Source organism: Tachypleus tridentatus, chromosome 10 (assembly GCF_004210375.1).
Source record: "Tachypleus tridentatus isolate NWPU-2018 chromosome 10, ASM421037v1, whole genome shotgun sequence".
Classification (NCBI taxonomy): domain Eukaryota; kingdom Metazoa; phylum Arthropoda; class Merostomata; order Xiphosura; family Limulidae; genus Tachypleus; species Tachypleus tridentatus.
In genome coordinates, this window is record NC_134834.1 from 84,550,616 (window position 1) to 84,568,670 (window position 18,055).

Sequence of the window (18,055 nt, forward strand, 5' to 3'; positions counted from 1 at the left end):
GGTTAATCAACTTAAACAATGACACTATCGACAAATGTAAGAAGCCAAACACCTGAATGTGTCAAGGACTCGACTATCCTTAATCACGCAACCTTGACAGGCTCTCCAGGATACTTTCCTAAGAAGGCCCGGCATGGTCAGGTGGATTAAGGCGTTCGACTCGTAATCTGAGGGTCGTGGGTTCAAATCCCCGTCACACCAAACATGCTCGCCCTTTCAGCCATGGGGGTGTTATAATGTGACGGTCAATCCCACTATTCGTTGGTAAAAGAGTAGCCCAAGAGTTGGCGGTGGTTGATGATGTCTAGCTGCCTTCCCTCTAGTCTTACACTGCTAAATTAGTGACGGCTAGCGCAGATAGCCCTCGAGTAGCTTTGCGCGAAATTCAATAAATGGAAAAGAATTTATAAAATCAATATTACTTTTAGAATCATTTTGGTATAAAATACGTTTTGAATAATCAGTGACTGGATTGTGTTATCAATCAGCTTTAGATTAGCTGTGAGATAGTAGTTGTTTTTAGTTTATTTTTATTTTTCTAATATCATCGACTTATTTGGTAAGTTATAAGTCCCATGAACCTTAGCATGAACGATTCAAATTTCTCGTATCACTTAACTAGCCGGGAACAGTGATCGTGCGCCCTGGTTTTTATAAGAAGGAAGTTGATTTTTTTAATCATTGAGCCATTCCGGACTGGAGGGAAGTCCACATGTCGATAAAATCCCATGAACTGTTTTTTCCTTTTCAAGGTTGAAACGTAGAATAAATTTAATATATCAGGATTTAGTTTGTCCTTCAGTAAAGAAATCGTAACATTTGTTGTTGTTCTTTTTTGTTATTTTATGCCTTTTGAAAAAAAATTATTATTTCTTTTTGTTTCATAATTTTATATTTTTATAGTTAATCACAAAGTTCCATTTTCTACAGGGTGTTCGGAAAGTCACTGTGCAGTTTTGTAATCATATTTTATTCAGTCTATTTCAAGCCAGCAACTGATAGCGGTGTTTAAGAACAAAATAAGAAGGATCCAGACCTGTATTGATGCCACTTGGGGTCACTTTCAACATTGTTTATAATTGTCATTCATATTTACCTACTGTATTCTATATTAAAACATATCTGTTAATAAATATGTAAGTGCACAGTGACTTTCCGAACACCCTATATATTCAATAAGTTTCAAAATGATTGGCCTTTCTTAACGTATATTCTTTGACAGTTTGAGTCGCCTATTTAATTAGCCTCCATTTTCGGCTTCAAATAGTTAAACTCTACAAAAGACTGACAAAATATTACGGATCCTTTTTGGTTTTCTTGGATCAAAGTTAAACAATGGAGAGGCTGCTTTCTGCTCAACACAGAAAAACGAGTCCCGAATTTTAACGTTGTAATTTCGTAAACTTACCCTTCACACACAGAAGAACCTGCAGAATGCTAGATCCTGCCCTATGAAAATAGTCTCAATGTATTTGCACTTTCTTCCTAAGTCTTCTAAACTCATTACTAAATTTGGGATCCTCTAAGTTCTGTTTTCTTCCATTCAAGACCTACGTCGAATTTCTGTACCATAAAGTACTTCTTACACTAACTTATTGGCTTTGCGCTGAGATAAATATTTTATAATGTGAATTGTATAATAGTATTTAAACAAATATGTTGCTCTTTTAAGAGCAAAGCTTCATTAATACTTTTCACATCGTATACACTGATGCCATGAAAGGGTGAGATTGTAAGGCTGTACTTAACTTCTTAGTTAAGAAAAGATAAAACTACGTTATGAATTATTACTTAGGATGGACAAAGAAACTGTACAAAAAAAGCAATTTGTTCGTAACTGTCGAGATTGCTGTAAGTTTGAACATTTTCCTGAAATTTCCTGAGTGACTTACTCAAAATATCAACTCTAGATAAAAATATTTTGAGCAAAAATTGTTGAAATGGAATCAACAATACGTGTTATAGAAAGCATACTTTTGAGTTAAATTTTTCACTAAACAACATTTCAACCAAAAGTTCTTCATTCTTTCGTGTTTTATAATTTTTACTAGCTGCACATATTGTTTTAGTTTTGAAACGATATATCAGGAAGAAGACAGCAAGTCAACAGCATCCACCACCGGGTATTAGGCTATCGTTAGCAAATATTAAGGTTTGACCGTCACTCTTATGCTGCACCTATGGTTTCAAAGAATAGATTACGTTTTTATCTGTCAATGGGAAGAGTACCCACTGCCAACACCTTGACGACTGCTATCGAACAGTGGGATTTAAACACCACTCACTTAATGCACTCATGGTCCCAAAGAACAGCAACCTGTGAGGGGTTGAGTAGGGTGTTATTCGTATGTTTAACTTACGTCCAGTTTCATCTGTACAACTAAGTTTCGAATTCATAATCTGGTACGACAGCAACTGTGATTGTACGAAGATGAAAAATACGTAATCTTTAACACTGGGCTTATAAAACAAGAAAAATAACGCACTAATAACCAAACGGACAACAAAAAATCTTCATTTTTATTGAAATGTGAAAAGCAAGGGGTATATCAAGAACAGCTGAACATCCAGAACTATATAAGTCTATTTCACAGCTGACACATGTTAGATAAAACTTTTTGAAGCGACTAACAGTTGAAGGTTTTATTGCCAAACAGAAGAGTTTTGTTCGACTCGTAATATGAGGGTCGCGGGTTGAAATCCCCATTACACTAAACATGCTCGCCCTTTCAGCCGTGAGGGCGTTATAATGTGACGGTCAATCCCATTATTCGTTGGTAAAAGAGTAGCCCAAGAGTTGGCGGTGGATGGTGATGACTAGCTGCCTTCCCTCTACACTGTTAAATTAGGGACGACTAGCGCACATGGCCCTCGAGTAGCTTTGTGCGAAATTCAAAAAACAAACAAACTCTTTTCATAACACTCAAACGCTTTTCATAAAAGTATCATCCGTAAAAAAAATGCGACATCAAATTTCAGAAAAGTTCATCGTGATTTGTGGCACACGTTACTTCAAAAATTAAATTAAGTGTAATTTTATTTTGGTAAAACTTTATTTTGTCATTTGTTTGAACTAATTTGTTATACTTGTGCACTAAAGCTACATTGTAGATTTTTTCTGCTCAACACGAGTATCGAAATCCGGTTTCTAGTGTTGTGAAGTTCGAAGACGTGCTGCTGTGCCACTGAGAGACATTAGTTTTAAGTGAAAAGAAAAAAGAAATGGAAGCTTACCCTATATTGTCATTCTTTAGCCACCTGTTGGAATTTGTTTTAAACAGTGGAAATAAGTAAGTTTCTCATAAGTGCAAACAAAAAAAGGTCAGCAGTGCATATATTTAACACAATTGTTGGGGGTATTTTCCTCAGGTAATAGTTATAAAACGGTGAAGTGTTAAACTGTGGAAATAGAAAGTATAAAAACAACTTTCGACATTTTTTTTATATTTTATATTTTTTTTTGTTTCTGAACTTGTCTATATAATATACTAAGCGTTCAGATTCCGTCCTGTTTCAAAGGAAATCTACGAAGCTGTGCTACGAATATCGACCATTTATTATACATTTTTTTCCTTTTCGTTCCTTTTGATAAAACTATACGCTCGACTCTATGTTTAGGGAAAACTATATCCGTACTTATTAGATATGTGAAGATTTTGGCAAAAGATTTATGATACCCTGCAAAGTAAGGTGTTTTTACAAGGGTGTTTTGTACAGAGACGTATTTTTATAGTACGTAAATATTTCGTCCGTAGTTTTAATCTAATTATGTCAATACAAAAAATTACATTTGTCATTTCGTAAAGTTCTAGTTTTTGCGCGTTACTGTCAAATATAGCCCCCCAGTGGCTCAGCGGTATGTCTGCGGACTTACAACGCTAAAAAACGGGTTTTCATACCCGTAGTGGACAGAGCACAGATAAATACACGTTTCCCACACGAAGCACAAATATATAATACTCTAATGTTAATACTTGAAAACAAATAGTGACTGCAATACATTGCGCAAATAATATATTTTCTTTTTATTTCCTCATAACTTTTATCAGTAGAAATTCCAAGAAGTTGTAAACGCTAAACTTTATAAAGACAAATTACTGAGTGGATGCATATCATACAAAATGACCAATTTAAATCTCGTTAAAAATTCGATTAATCTTTTAACACAGGAATTAATTATTATAATAATGGAATAAAATTAATAAAGTTTTACTTCTGTAAATAGAGTAAGCACATAATAAACCTATAGACGAATGAAGAAGTTATTCGGAAAGTTGTGGCTTCTCTAGACAATGAAACTCTGTTAATTCAGCACGTGGAATCCACACTTGAACCCAAACCACCACGTTACAGAGCTTTCTTACCTATTGAAGACAAAAAATACAATTCATAGATATCCAACTGTTTTAAAAACAGTTTATGATTTGTTAGAATTTCCATTTTTATAATATTAACTTAACTAAACTCTCATACTAATATTATAATTAATTACGTACTATCAACGTGGTAATGTAATTAATATAAAATCGCTCAGGAATCAAATTCTGTGAGATTTTCTAAATGAACTTACATCACTTACGTTTTTTTCATTTCACTTTAAAATATTTTACATTGATCCTGAGACGTGAGGAGGTCCATAGAAAAATAGGATTTGTATGTGAATAAAAAATTTTAATTTATTAGTTTCTCATAAAGTTAAGATATTTTAATAACTAACATTAATGTTATTTTATATTTTGAATCTGTCCTTCTGTAGCTCAGCAGATGTGTGATCGTTTGTAATACTAAACATCAGGTTTCGATAACACACAGCAAGGTAGCCAATTATTTAACTTTGGCGATGGGTTTTAATCCTTCAACCACAGATTGCAAGTGAAGAGCTCTAGCCATCAGGATACTTCGCTGATCATATTAACGTAGGTGATCTCTTCTAACTCATATATAACTCCCTCAAGTGAGCAGTAATAAAATCTATGTCAAATATATCACCTCGTGATAGACAGTTTAAATAATATAATCCCGGTAGTACATACCCCACTGATATCAACATCACAGTCTTCTACTTCATTCAAAGACACTTCACTTTTCTTGCAAGTCGTAGCAGCAATTTCAATAAGTACTTTGTATTTCATACCACTTACCACCTGAAAACATATACTTAGTCAATAGAGATATGTAAAAAAAACACAAGCTTTTTAATATCAATAATGTATATTGTAACTGACTTTTTACAGATTTCAGAACATTGTTTTAAAAAATTGTGTTAAATGAAAAATTATATAAAAATAACAAACACTATAAAAATCATATTCTATAAGACGATTTGTTTGTTCGTTTTTTGAATTTCGCGCATAGCTTCACGAGAGCTATGCGAGTACCTTTATAAAATGAAAATAATTAAAGACTATAACTTATATTCTAATTAACTTTGAAGTTTTAAATAAATGAATTATTCGACATATGAAAACACAGTTACTTGTTTTTGAGCCTCATAAATCTTCACTAATTTGTGGTGATGAACGTCATCGAACCGTGAATTCAGTTGTTTTGTTGCGAAATTTGCTGCTTTTTTAACGTCGTTATTATCAACATCTGCGTTCTCCCACCCTCCAGGCATTTGTCCAATAGAAACGCCAACCAAGGCAAGAACGACTGCACAGCGTAATAAATCGTGAGTCTCCATACCGTTGATTTTCCAAAACATGTTGCATTAAAAACGGGCTATATTTAAATAACTCGATGGTCACATGATACAAAACTCAATACGCCACTGTCACGCCTTTTTCATTTCAAATGTTCCGTTTTCCGTTGTTTTCTACCTTCCTCGCTAATGTTTTTTTTTTCTCTTAGTTATCAGTATTGCCTGAAACATTCTTAAGAACATACGCCACGATAAAACTGAACACGTGTTTGGGTCGCATAAGAGTTCCTTACCAAACATAAAAATATCCTTTGTGAGTATTTTTTTTTTTTAATTTCGTGCAAAGGTACTCGAGGGCTATCTGCGCTACCCGTCCTTAATTTGGTAGTGTAAAACTAGAGGGAAGGAAGCTAGTCATCATTACCCACCGCCAACTCTTGGACTACTCTTTTACCAACTAATAGTGGGATTGACCGTAACATTATAACGTCCCCACGGGTGAAAGGACGAACATATTTCGTGCGATGGGAATTCGAACCCGCCTCCCTCGGATTTGGAGTGGCGTGCCTTAACCCACCTGGCCATGCCGGGCCATCCTATGTGCGCCATTATTTAGTTGTTTCATGATGACGAGAAACCCACTTAATGTAAGAATGTATTCTAAAGAAGGCTGGTTTGGGTATTAACATTTTAATACACTGGTTAGCATTCTTGAAAACCTTTACTTCCACAAAATAAGAGATCAATTTTTCGTTTCGGCGCTTTGGATGAAAGAAATGTTATTTCTTCTTTTGACAGTTTTTTATTTAAGTTTCATAGTTTCATTAGGATCGTATGAGCGTGTCCGATTAATGAACACAAATAAACATATTCAAAAAATGAATAACATCTTATCAGATACAAACAAATTTAAGCCAATACACATAAATTCAACAAAACACACGATAACCAAATGAACAAAATGCCATCAAAAATGGAAAAAATAAAAAACGTAGTCTCAGAAAACCTTTATTCCTACTTATACAAGTCCGATTCACGTACACTGGAATTATACGGTACCTCCAAATCTCACAAACCCAATTGTTCATTACGAAACATAATGTTGACCTATGAATCATTCAACTACAACGTTAGTAAATACGTAGGATGGGTATTTTCTTAATATATAACACCAGCCGGATCCTTTCGCAAAGATTCTTTTCAACTTTAAATCTATTCTTGGTCAACTAAACCACAAATTCTTAATGGCCCGACTACCGAATCTTTGAAGATAGTTTTAGAACTCTACATCCAAGACCCCAATCTATTAACACACATCTGAAACAACTGGTTAGCACCTCTTGTAGAATTTATTACCACTAAAACTAACTTTATATTCAACGACCCAATCTACAAACAAATGAATGGCTGAAATATGTGCAAACTCGTGTTACCAGTTCTAGCCAATATTTTCATGACACAGATTAAATTTCAAGTGAGCAATTCAGCCTTACATCTACCACTATACTGGTACAGATATGTTGATGATACAATTGCTGGATTCACATCTACAGAACGCACACTTAGTTTTTCAACCACGTTAACTTCATACAACTTTAAGATCACATGTGAAAACGAGAAAACTAACCAACTAACATTTCTTAACCTCAGAATCACTAGAATTGATACACAATTAACGACAGAAATCTACAGAAAAATCTATGCTCACCAGATAAAATTAACGATGAATTAGACAAAATAAAACAATACTTCATCAACATCAATAAGTTTCCTCCACAAACCGTAGAAAACATTATACGCACACACCTAGACAGAAAGCAAAATCAACCAACTAAAGTAAATATATCTCACGAATAAAAAAATCACGAAACTATATACTGCTGTATACCATCTATTCCTGACACCAGCAGACAAATAACCAACATTTGGCAAAAAACTAATAACAAAATATGACATTCCAGTTAATACCAAATTTATTCAAAAACCAGGCACAAAACTGAGGTCTACACTATGTAAAAACTACACTGACAAACACCACACCAACATTATTTACAAAATACAAGGTGATAACTGCCACGACTTCTATATTGGAGAAACAAGTAGAAAAATGGAAACCAGATTCAAAGAACATAAAAAGTCACCTTCACACGTTTTCGAACACTGCAAGTCAAATAAACACAACATAACCATAGAAAACACTCAAATACTAAATAAAGAAACAAACATAAACAAACGCAAAATTAAAGAAGCCTTACTTATACAACAACTTAAACCCAAAATAAACCAATATAAAGGAACGCCTTTATACCTATATTAATATAATAAAATAAATAAAATTATATATTCAAACATCTAGCACCGCCCTCTACATTCCAACACTCTGTTACACAACCCCTTTTCAAACATGTGGTCAGCTTCCGGTCAGTTACCTCTTTCTTTGTGAACCTGACGATGACCGAAGAAGGTCGAAACGTTGTTCGCTCTTCTATGTAAAATATTTTCTCAACCCAAACGAGCCGTTTTTGCATATATAAACACCAATTTTATTTAAAAACCAGGTACAAAAAACTGAAGTCCATGCGATGTAAAAAATACATTGACAAACACAACACCAACATTACTTATAAAATACAATGCAACAACTGCCACGACTTCTAAATTAAACAAACAAGCAGAAAAATGCAAACCAAATTCAAAGAACACAAAAAACACCTTTAAATGTTTTTGAACACTGCACATCAAATAAACACAACATAACCATATAAAACACCCAGATACTAAGTAGGGAAACAAACGCAAAATAAAAGAAGCCCTACTCATACAGCAACTAAAATGAAAATTAAACCAATCTAAAGGAACACCTTTATACAAATATTAATTAATAACCTAGCATCAAACTGCAGCGCTCCCTACAATCTTATGCACGTTTACGCTTTCGTCCCTAAGACATGAGCCCAGCAACGGTAAGTTGCAAACCTTCTTTGTTAACCTTGTAAATGACCAAAGAAGGTCAAAACATTGTTCTGTAGTTTATTTTAATTAAAGTTTTAATACCAGCCGTTCGTCTCAGACTACATTTATAGTTGTTGTTTGTAAGCTAGCACAAAGTAACTGCCAGAACTGTCTGTGCTTTGCTCACCACAGGTATCGAAACCTGGTTTCTAGCGGTATTAATCCTGTGCTACTATTATTCAGTGCTTTACAAATATTATTATTTGACACTTTATAAACAGTATTTGATTTTCATAAATATGTTGATTGTTTGTTCATAGCTTTAGCACAAAGCTGCGTAATGGGCTATTTGAGCTTATAAATAGATGTAACTTTATCGAACTTAATTTCTCACAAAGTTAAAACAAATGTGACATGCTTATATTAAACGATATAATTCTGATGTTCATGTTTTGTACCAGGGAGGGTCAGTTCAGTTCTGACTTCTTTCTTCCTCGCACTGTTACAGAATCCTAGGTGATAATCCTTGTTACGTTGTTTGTTATAATATTTACATCATATCACATTTCGTCCAATGTTTGCAGTTTTAATTAACATACCCTATTCATGCCATGTCCAATTCGTGGGGTAGTATTAATTCGTATAATTTCACTAGCTTTACTTATGCACGATCGCAGTATTAGTCCTTGTTCACAATAGAGTTCCGTTTAGTAGTCATATACACACACACAATCCTATTTCTGCATACAAAGCCATTTTAAAATAAAGCAATGTTTGTGTTTAGGATTCAGTTAGCCAACCACTGTTTGGTGTGTTTCTGGTATATGATATTTAGAGGAGAGGGGTACTTAGGCCTTGATTCATCATGCATTATGTAACTATCATTTTTTATCCCCGAAGGCACAGCGGTATGTCTGCAAACTCACACCGCGAGAAACCGGGTTTCGATATCTGTGGTGGGCAGAGCACAGAGAGTCCATCGTGTAGCTTTGTGCTTAATTCTAAACAAACAAACAAAAATCAGCCGTATTTTATTGATATTTTTCTCATAATATTGAAGCGAGTAATCCAGGAGTCTGTCTGATAGTGTTAACATGTCTGAATAGTCGTGTAGAAATAGTTTCTTGATCGTGGGTCTCTATATGATTTCTTTAAAATATAGTTTTGTATTTGCTGCTTATGGGTGATACATTTATCCATGTCATACAATTGGTTTTATATGTGTTCTGAATATTTTTAATGTGTTGGATTTGTTGGATTTATAGGAAAGATTTGGTTTGAATTTTGCAAAAAGCTGCATGTGGGCTATCTACGCTAGCCGTCCATAATTTAGCAATGAAACCCTAGAGGGAAGACAGCTAGACATCGCCACCTACCGCCACATCATGGACTACTCTTTTACCAAAAAATATTGGAAATGGCTTCCACATAATAACGTCCCTACGGCTGAAAGGACAGGCATGTTTGTTGGGGCGGGGATTCGGACCCGTGACCCTCAAATTACGAGTCGAGCGCCCTAATTATAGGAAAGAGGCAAAAAACTAAAAAGGTGAAGATAAAAGAAAGTTATTTAAGTAATGAAATAGTTTAATTAACTAGAAAAATAAAACTTTTTATCTCTCAAAAATAGATTCGGATTAAACAAACGAAAGGTTTACGAAGAAACTTTAACCTAATTAAACAAAGAAGCAAAACATGGACAAAACGTTGTAATTGTTGGAATACAAGAAAATTTAATACAAACAGTAATAAAAACTTACAAACGTTTGTGATCAAAATAACCTTGAAGTCATTATTAACAAAAAGTGTGAAAGTTTCATTCAATTTCTGAATAGTAATGTAGAACCTACTTTTGCTACACGTTTTCCTTTTCTTTAAAAGTGAAGTTTACCAACGTTTTCTGTTTGTTTCTTTTTAAGTTTCCTGATTGTAAACCAGTAAAACTTAAGCATGTTTCTAAATGTTAACTACTCCCAAAAGCTAACAGTATCAAGTAGAGATTGGACACTTTCTTGTATGATTCTCTAACAAGAATAATAACGTAATTTTAATTATCAAACCAAGTTACTCTTCTCGGCAAACCAAGTGGACTTACTCATGATCTCCACGGCGACGGTAGCTAAGATAACTAATCTAACAGGCACTAATCATGTTCTCGTGTATAAGTTGTTGTTTTTTTAATTTCACGCAGAGCTACACGAGAGCTGTCTGCGCTAGCCGTCCCTAATTTAGCAGTGTAAGACTAGAAGGAAGGCAGCTAGTCATCACCACCCACCGCCAACTCTTGGACTACTCTTTTACCAACGAATAGTGGGATTAACTGTCACATTATAACGACCATACAGCTGAAAGGGCGAGCATGTTTGGTGTGACGGGGATTTGAGCCTACGGCCCACGGATTACAAGTCGAACGCCTTAATCCACCTGGCCATGCCAGTCCTTGTGTGTAAGAAACTCGATAATTTATTATCGTGTTTATAAAAGTGCTTTGAGTCTGGGAGAGCAAATCTTAGAGATATTTTCAGCATATTTTACAGAAATGTTTACCGATGTAACTTTTAAAGAAACTTACGTAAATCTTTATGGAGAATAAAAGAGTTAGTTTCATTTGGACTAAAACAATGTTTTCATAATGTTTTTGTAACTTCAATTTCTATGTAAAGATTCTCAAAGCTTTCGCGTTTGTAACTGGTAACGAGTTTGTATACTTTTATAAAATTAAACTTTTCGAAAACTTTGTTTTTTGTTTCCTACTTGTTTACGCTTACTACTGTTTTTTACGTAGTTTTAATTTCCAAGATTTCTTCAAGTACTGTACTGTTGTGGTGTTACATTACAATGTACGATAGAAAATTACAGTTTAAATTGTAAAACTGGAAGAGTTTTATCGCATATTTGTTCCTTGAATAAACCTGTGTCAGGTCTCACTTTTTGTGGGCCAACTGTCGTTTTAAGCAGGAAATAAATATTTGTACTTGTAGATTCGCGAGACTTCTAATCTTTGCGGGCCTAATTCCTTTTTTTTTTTTTGCTGGTAATGCTCGAAATGCCACTGTAGTCTAAATTTAAAATGTAAATTTTATTTTTCAAGTTTCAATTAATCTTTAAAAATGACTACATTTGTTTTTATTGACTGTTTATTTTTTCTCAGAAGATAAATTTATTAGAAGAATAAAACTGGATTTATAAGTAAAATAAAACTGGACTTATAAGTAAAATAAAACTGGATTTACAAATAAAATAAAACTGTATTTATAAGTAAAATTTTTAGCAAAAAAGGTATCGTGTTAAATATTCAAAGATTTCTTCAAAAAATAATATTCATTATTACAACAGTACGAATTATTACTAAACTTTTATCGCCAGTTAAATTTTTCGATTTGTTAGTTATAACTTAAACAAGTAGCTCAATATTATTTACCACACTTCTTCATTTCATAGGATAACTACAGATCAGAGGGCAGGTCCTCAGTCATGTGGGGAATTTATATTAATCCCCAGATATCAGATTACTTATTCTACAGAATTACAGTCATTAACACCATAATATCTTATCACAGTGCAGGCCACGGATCACTCTTTAGATGGCCTTGTGAGGGTCGTTTATGGGGTACCATAGACTTTAATCAAAATTTTAAAACTTAATAATTTTGACATTCGCAGACTGTTGTACCTGAAGAGAATTCCTTAACTATAACAGTAAACTTGTAAATTAATAATAAACACAATGAAAATGTTTTTAAATACATTTTAAAGTATTCAGTGCTGACTTTACAATGGAGATCATTTTCAATTAAGACCGATTTTTTTCTTCTATTCTAGCATCATTTCAAATTACGAGTTACAAAATGATTTTGAAAAATATGTGGCAAAAATGTGGGATATAATGAGGCTATTACTTCTAGTGAAAATAACCCTCGGGTGCAGATGCCCTTTTTCCATAATCCTCATTTGTCCTTCATGTATGTGTAAACAGTTTTGTTTTAATAATATTATATCTGTTAACCCATGCACAAAGTATTAACACTATATGTTAATTTTAAAAACATTATGAAAATATCTAGAAAGCTTAAATATATTAGTTCAAGTATCCATGTTTATTGAATCCAACTAAAATAATAAACAATTATTATAAATCTAGGAAAATCATTCTTCTATACACACACTGTTTCTTAAAAGCTTCAAAACGTTTTGTTTCTACCTACTGCATCCTCTACCACTGAACAATATAAAATGAAAGGCATTAATTTTTTATGTGAAATAATTCCAAATATAGGCATTCAGCGGTTACTCGTTTTTGTCTGTTGAGTTGTATAAAGTTTTGCTTATTACGAATTCAGGTTAATCAAATGAATCAATAAGGGATCATTGGTATAATTCCCAGAAAGACTGACTACGATACTTTTATTTATTATTTTAGCCATTTTTGTAACATTCACCGGCATGTGGTGTTGGATTTACACAACTGCAAACACACAACGAATATTGACAGCATAGAGGAATTAAAATGTTTTCATAGTATTTAGAGAAGTCAGTACTGGTATTTTGAATAAATTCGTAAATAAGTAATAAAATGAATATTTTTTTACTAGATTTTGAAAACTCCACATATAGTTAAACAATAGTAACTATGGTTGTAAACATGGGATGGAATGGACAGTGTATGTCCTCAACAGAATAATCTCTCGATTCTCAAATGTTAGAAGGTGTCATATGTTTATCAATGATTTTTATCTTAGGGCTTGGCAGTATTGCACATTTATAACATATTTGTATTCCAGCAATGTGGATGTGTCCAAAATGCTATAATTATGTAAAATATACCCTGCCCCATCTTTTTTTTTTAGTTAAGTTCAATGTTTGTTCTCACACTCGTTGCAACGACTGTGACTCTAGCAACTTGGCTTGTTGGTGTTATTTCAACATCTAATGACTTGTCAAAGACTATCTTAGTTTGAAGCAAAATAACCAAATGTCTGTTGTCACATAATAACAAGTGGATAAAAGACACAGTTGGACGGATAATTATTAAAACAAACACAGCATATTTTCTATACGAAATCTAAAAGTGCATACGTTTTGTGATGACTCCCTCACTGTACCATATGATGTCAATAAACTAGACAACAATAAAGTAGAATCCAACAGAAAAACCACTGTCACTACCTCCTTCTCAGCATACAGGTAAGCATATAGTCTACTGTTTTCGAGTTCAATCTGGTTGGTACTAGATAAAATTTACACAGAACTGTATTCCACCTGTTGCAGAAATAAAACTGACAAATAATGTTCAAAATAATACCATCTTTAATACACTGATGCCTAAACCAAGACTGAAGAAATTACATTAATTTAGCAAATGACATGGCCACGATAAGGTTGAAGACATACTTCTATGCTTACATAATCTTGTCACTGTTTCCTCAAATGAAGTTTATGCTAACTAGCCAATTTTGTGGCTTCTCTGAGAATGCCTGACACACAGAAATCCAATCTCATATCTATGCACAATTATCGATACAGTTCACGTGATGCTAAGTCCATGGTTTTCTAAACCAACTACTGTGAAATTGGGGACAAGTTAAATGTTACATATATTCAAGTTTATGGCCAGGTAAAATTTGTATTCCAGTAATTTACACTACCCCGTTACTTATATCTATAACATACCATAAAACACTTTACATTTGTTTTGGTATTATTAGGAAGGATTCTTATTCATCAAACTCTTCCCTTGCAAAAAATTTACAAACATTCCTGTTAATTTATTGGTATTGCAGTTATAGAAATTGAGTCTATTATCACGTATGAAACTTGTTAAATACATTAAGATAAAATTTGTGCCATTGTTTTAATGGATTCAGTGAAACTGATGGTCAGCTATTTATTTAAGTCTTGTGGATTACCATGGATCATGGAAATGTTTTGGATCAGAGTTTATAGCTGTATTTGCTGCTGAAATTGGTTTATTCATCTCTTCCAGTATACAGGTCAACGTAACTACTTCAAACCAAGTCACCATAGAAAGAGTATTTTATGAGAAACGAAATGTTCCCGACACTTTGTGATGGAACATGGTTTAGAATAGCAATTTCTTGATAAAGTTCCAGGTAAATATCACAGTCGCCAGTATACGTGACTAGAAATGTCCTTTCATGTAGCCTTTTTAGATTTTCCGCAAAAGCATAGCTAACTGTCACTTTGCCTTTAGCCTTGTAAAATAGTCCTGCACACAGTTGAATTGAAATTCCAACTCATTGACAACTGAGTTGCTTTTCTTCCAAAAAACTTCAAGAAATTAAGCATCAGACTTCCTAGACTGATCATCTTGCGCTGCCTATCCTTAAATTTGTCCATTCAAACAAATAAACTTTCTAAAGCACAATATGTGATGATGTTCCTCGTTGTCACCTTATCGACTGGCAAGTTTACTTTCTTCACGTCACTAAACCTAAAAAAATGTTATTCGCATTTTCAAGAGACGATCATCTTATTTCCTAAATTCAAAGACACAAAATAATACTTATTCTCTGCTGCCAGACATGATCTCGAAAAATCATCTATATGCTCAAAAGCAGAGAAGCGCCTAACTGTCCAAAGGACATGCAGAGTTGGAACAAACTTTTTATTTTCTTTATTTTGCACAAAGCTAAATAAGGATATTTGTACTCTGCAACCCCAGTTTTTAAGTAATAGATTAAAGGTACTCAACTACTCATTACCAGTCACCACTAGCTATTTGGCTGTTCTTGTTAGATTAAAAAGCGAGTTATGATTGTTGCTCGTTTAATGCATCAAAGATACAACAATGCAGAGTATAATGTTTTATAGCAAAAGTTACAAAATATAGAGCTGCATCTCCATAGTTTAGCATGATAACTATTGGGCCTTGTTTCAGCCCAAATTTAGCAAGATGCTGTCTAGTTTTCTTCATGCCATGTGCCCCTTTTAGGAGAACCTTAACCATCAGATTCATTATATTACTCAAACCAACTTCTGAAAATTTCTGAATGCCTAAAACATCTTTCTAGGTTATTTATTATAATTTATCTCGGAGGAGTCACCAGTTTATTATATTAGGTATTAAGATCTCTATTAATCGGAAATTTTAATTTTAATTTAGAAGCTAACGAGTGCCGTCGATGTATATCAAATTTATGATATTTGCCAACGAGATTAATACACACAATTTTCTTTCTTAACACGACTATACTTTAATGTACAAACAATACAATTTATAATAACGCTTATTGCAAATAGTTATTACAGATAATAATTTATACACAAAAGTTTTACAAACTTACAAATAATATTAAGTCTTTTATCTGATTCGAAAGTGAATCTTTTATCGACGATTCACGTAAAGAGAATTAATTCTATGTTGATATGCAGGTACACTTCTCTTGACGGGAAAGATAGGTAGCTCTATTCATAACTGGCTTCACGCGGTTTATAAGCTCACTTTTCACTGAAGAAGATATTTATTGTCCTCGTAAATGTACTAACGTCTGAAGTTAATTCTCTGAAGGTGAGCGGTTTGTAATGTTAGATATTTATAAAAGTTTTTGGTGAAATATCTGTAGTTTTCCAATTAATATGCGTGAATCACCATTATAGCTTTCGAGGCCTATAGCACGCTCACTGCAGCAGAACAAAAATATTATACTGTATATCCGCATTGCGTTGGTTACCTTTTGTGAGCTTGAGGGGAGATTTTCTGGAAATTTTAGCGAAGGCAACAATACTGATATTTTACATACACAAATCATGCATTGTTAATTCTCACGCTCGAGAATCTTCTACAAATGTAGAGAATAAATGGGACTTTCACAATACAAGTTACATGCGTTTCTAAATATATATTAAACTAAAATAATCATAGATATTAAAATAGGTATAGGATATTAAATCCATCACAGTAGTCATACAGAGATTGTTCAAGTAAGTAGTTATGTATCAATGCTGATCATCACCATTCTAGCTCACTTTGTCCTCATGCCTCTTAATATAAGAAAGATTAAGAGATTCAGCAGGATAGACTTCCCCTACCTGTCTGTCATTTTTAAAATTCTGAGAACAGATTGAGAATATGAGCATAGCTGTCAACGTGGTTGGTGAAAGCTCTTAATCCAAAATAGAGCTTCTCCTTATAACATTCTCAAGTGGTATCTTTACCTAAGGCATATATTTTTCCTCACAGTCATAGGTTCTTAAAAGTGTTCATTTATGATAGCAGTTTACAAGTTTTAAAAAGCAGAGTGAAATGACATGGTAATGTACTCATAACGAACTAAAAACCAAATATTTGCCACAGTGCCAAATATAAAAATGTATTTATTCTGTCACATTCATGTGTTTTAGTCTTCATCAGAAATTTACAAATACCTAAAATATAGTAAGTTTCCGAAACGATTAGCAAAGGATAATTTCAAACAAAAACAGCAAAAAAGAAAGCAAATATCAACAAATACGAATGGTTATTTATATACATCATATACTAGGGTCTCTACTAAGGTTGGCCAACTTCAGTGTTCTCTCAACAGACCTTTTTAGGTGTTTGAATAGAAGATCAAACTATTTGCAAGTGAAAGAGACGGCATTGAAAATCGTAATTACACCACACTGTCAAATAATGGCATGTTTTAATGGAGAAACCCCAAACTCTAGATCATTTTATTTAAAGATCATTTCTATTACATATATCTGAAAAGATATCCCCTCCCCAGTTTATGCCAGCTTATAAGTTTGGCATGGCAGAAAACATACTCAAAGTGATGGTGTACAACGATTTCTTAGGTTATAGAATTAGTGCAAAATAATGACCTTCTACAAGAATGACACTAATTAGATGCATAAGACCTCTACGAAAGATTTAGAAACAATTTTATCTAAAAATAACTGTGCAAAGTTGTTTTCTTTCTAGCCATAGAATGTCATTAATAGCAGTTCCTTCAACTACAACACAGTGACAGATGTTTGCAGCACTGATTTTAATTCATTTATGTAGAACGTCTAAATTAAAGAAGAAATAAGTAAAATTTTAGTCTAAAACAAACTACGGCCTAATTAGCAAAGTTTTATAACTTAAAATGCCATGAAAATGTCTTTATTTATTTTTTCTTGCTTTACTTATAAAAGTGAAAATATTAATATTTGAGGTAATTACAACTTATCAGGGTTAGTAAACAAACATCGCAGCGAAATCACTGAACCAGTATTTTGTTTGTTTCTTTTAAGTTAAGCATAAAGCTACACAATGAGCTATCAGTGCTCTTCCCACCACACGTATTGAAACACTGTTTCACACCACTTTACCACTGAGGGTGCCAGTGTTTTATATTTTGTTATAGTCAGTCGCTTTTATTGACTTGATGGTTCGTTTTGTTTTATCATTTCCTATAATTTTGAATATTCATGGTTGAAATTCGTTTATAGTGTTATTCATTCGTTGGATTGTTTTAA

The 18,055-nt window shown here is 33.3% G+C and overlaps 1 protein-coding gene and 1 long non-coding RNA gene across 2 annotated transcripts; one reads left to right on the forward strand and one right to left on the reverse strand.

Annotated features, from left to right (window-relative positions):
• The first annotated feature begins 329 nt into the window (after window positions 1-329).
• Window positions 330-11,325, forward strand: LOC143229756 (uncharacterized). The gene is made up of 4 exons (XR_013016046.1): window positions 330-3,290; window positions 4,757-4,916; window positions 9,859-10,142; window positions 10,785-11,325. It is a non-coding gene; the product is annotated as an uncharacterized LOC143229756 (long non-coding RNA).
• On the reverse strand, window positions 4,003-5,757 carry LOC143229755 (L-cystatin). Its single transcript, XM_076462510.1, has 3 exons — window positions 5,477-5,757; window positions 5,034-5,144; window positions 4,003-4,364 (listed from the first exon to the last, which is right to left on the reverse strand). Exons 1-3 carry the CDS (start codon window positions 5,702-5,704, stop codon window positions 4,263-4,265), a joined length of 441 nt encoding a protein of 146 aa, XP_076318625.1. The 5' UTR covers window positions 5,705-5,757; the 3' UTR covers window positions 4,003-4,262.
• Window positions 11,326-18,055: the final 6,730 nt, after the last annotated feature.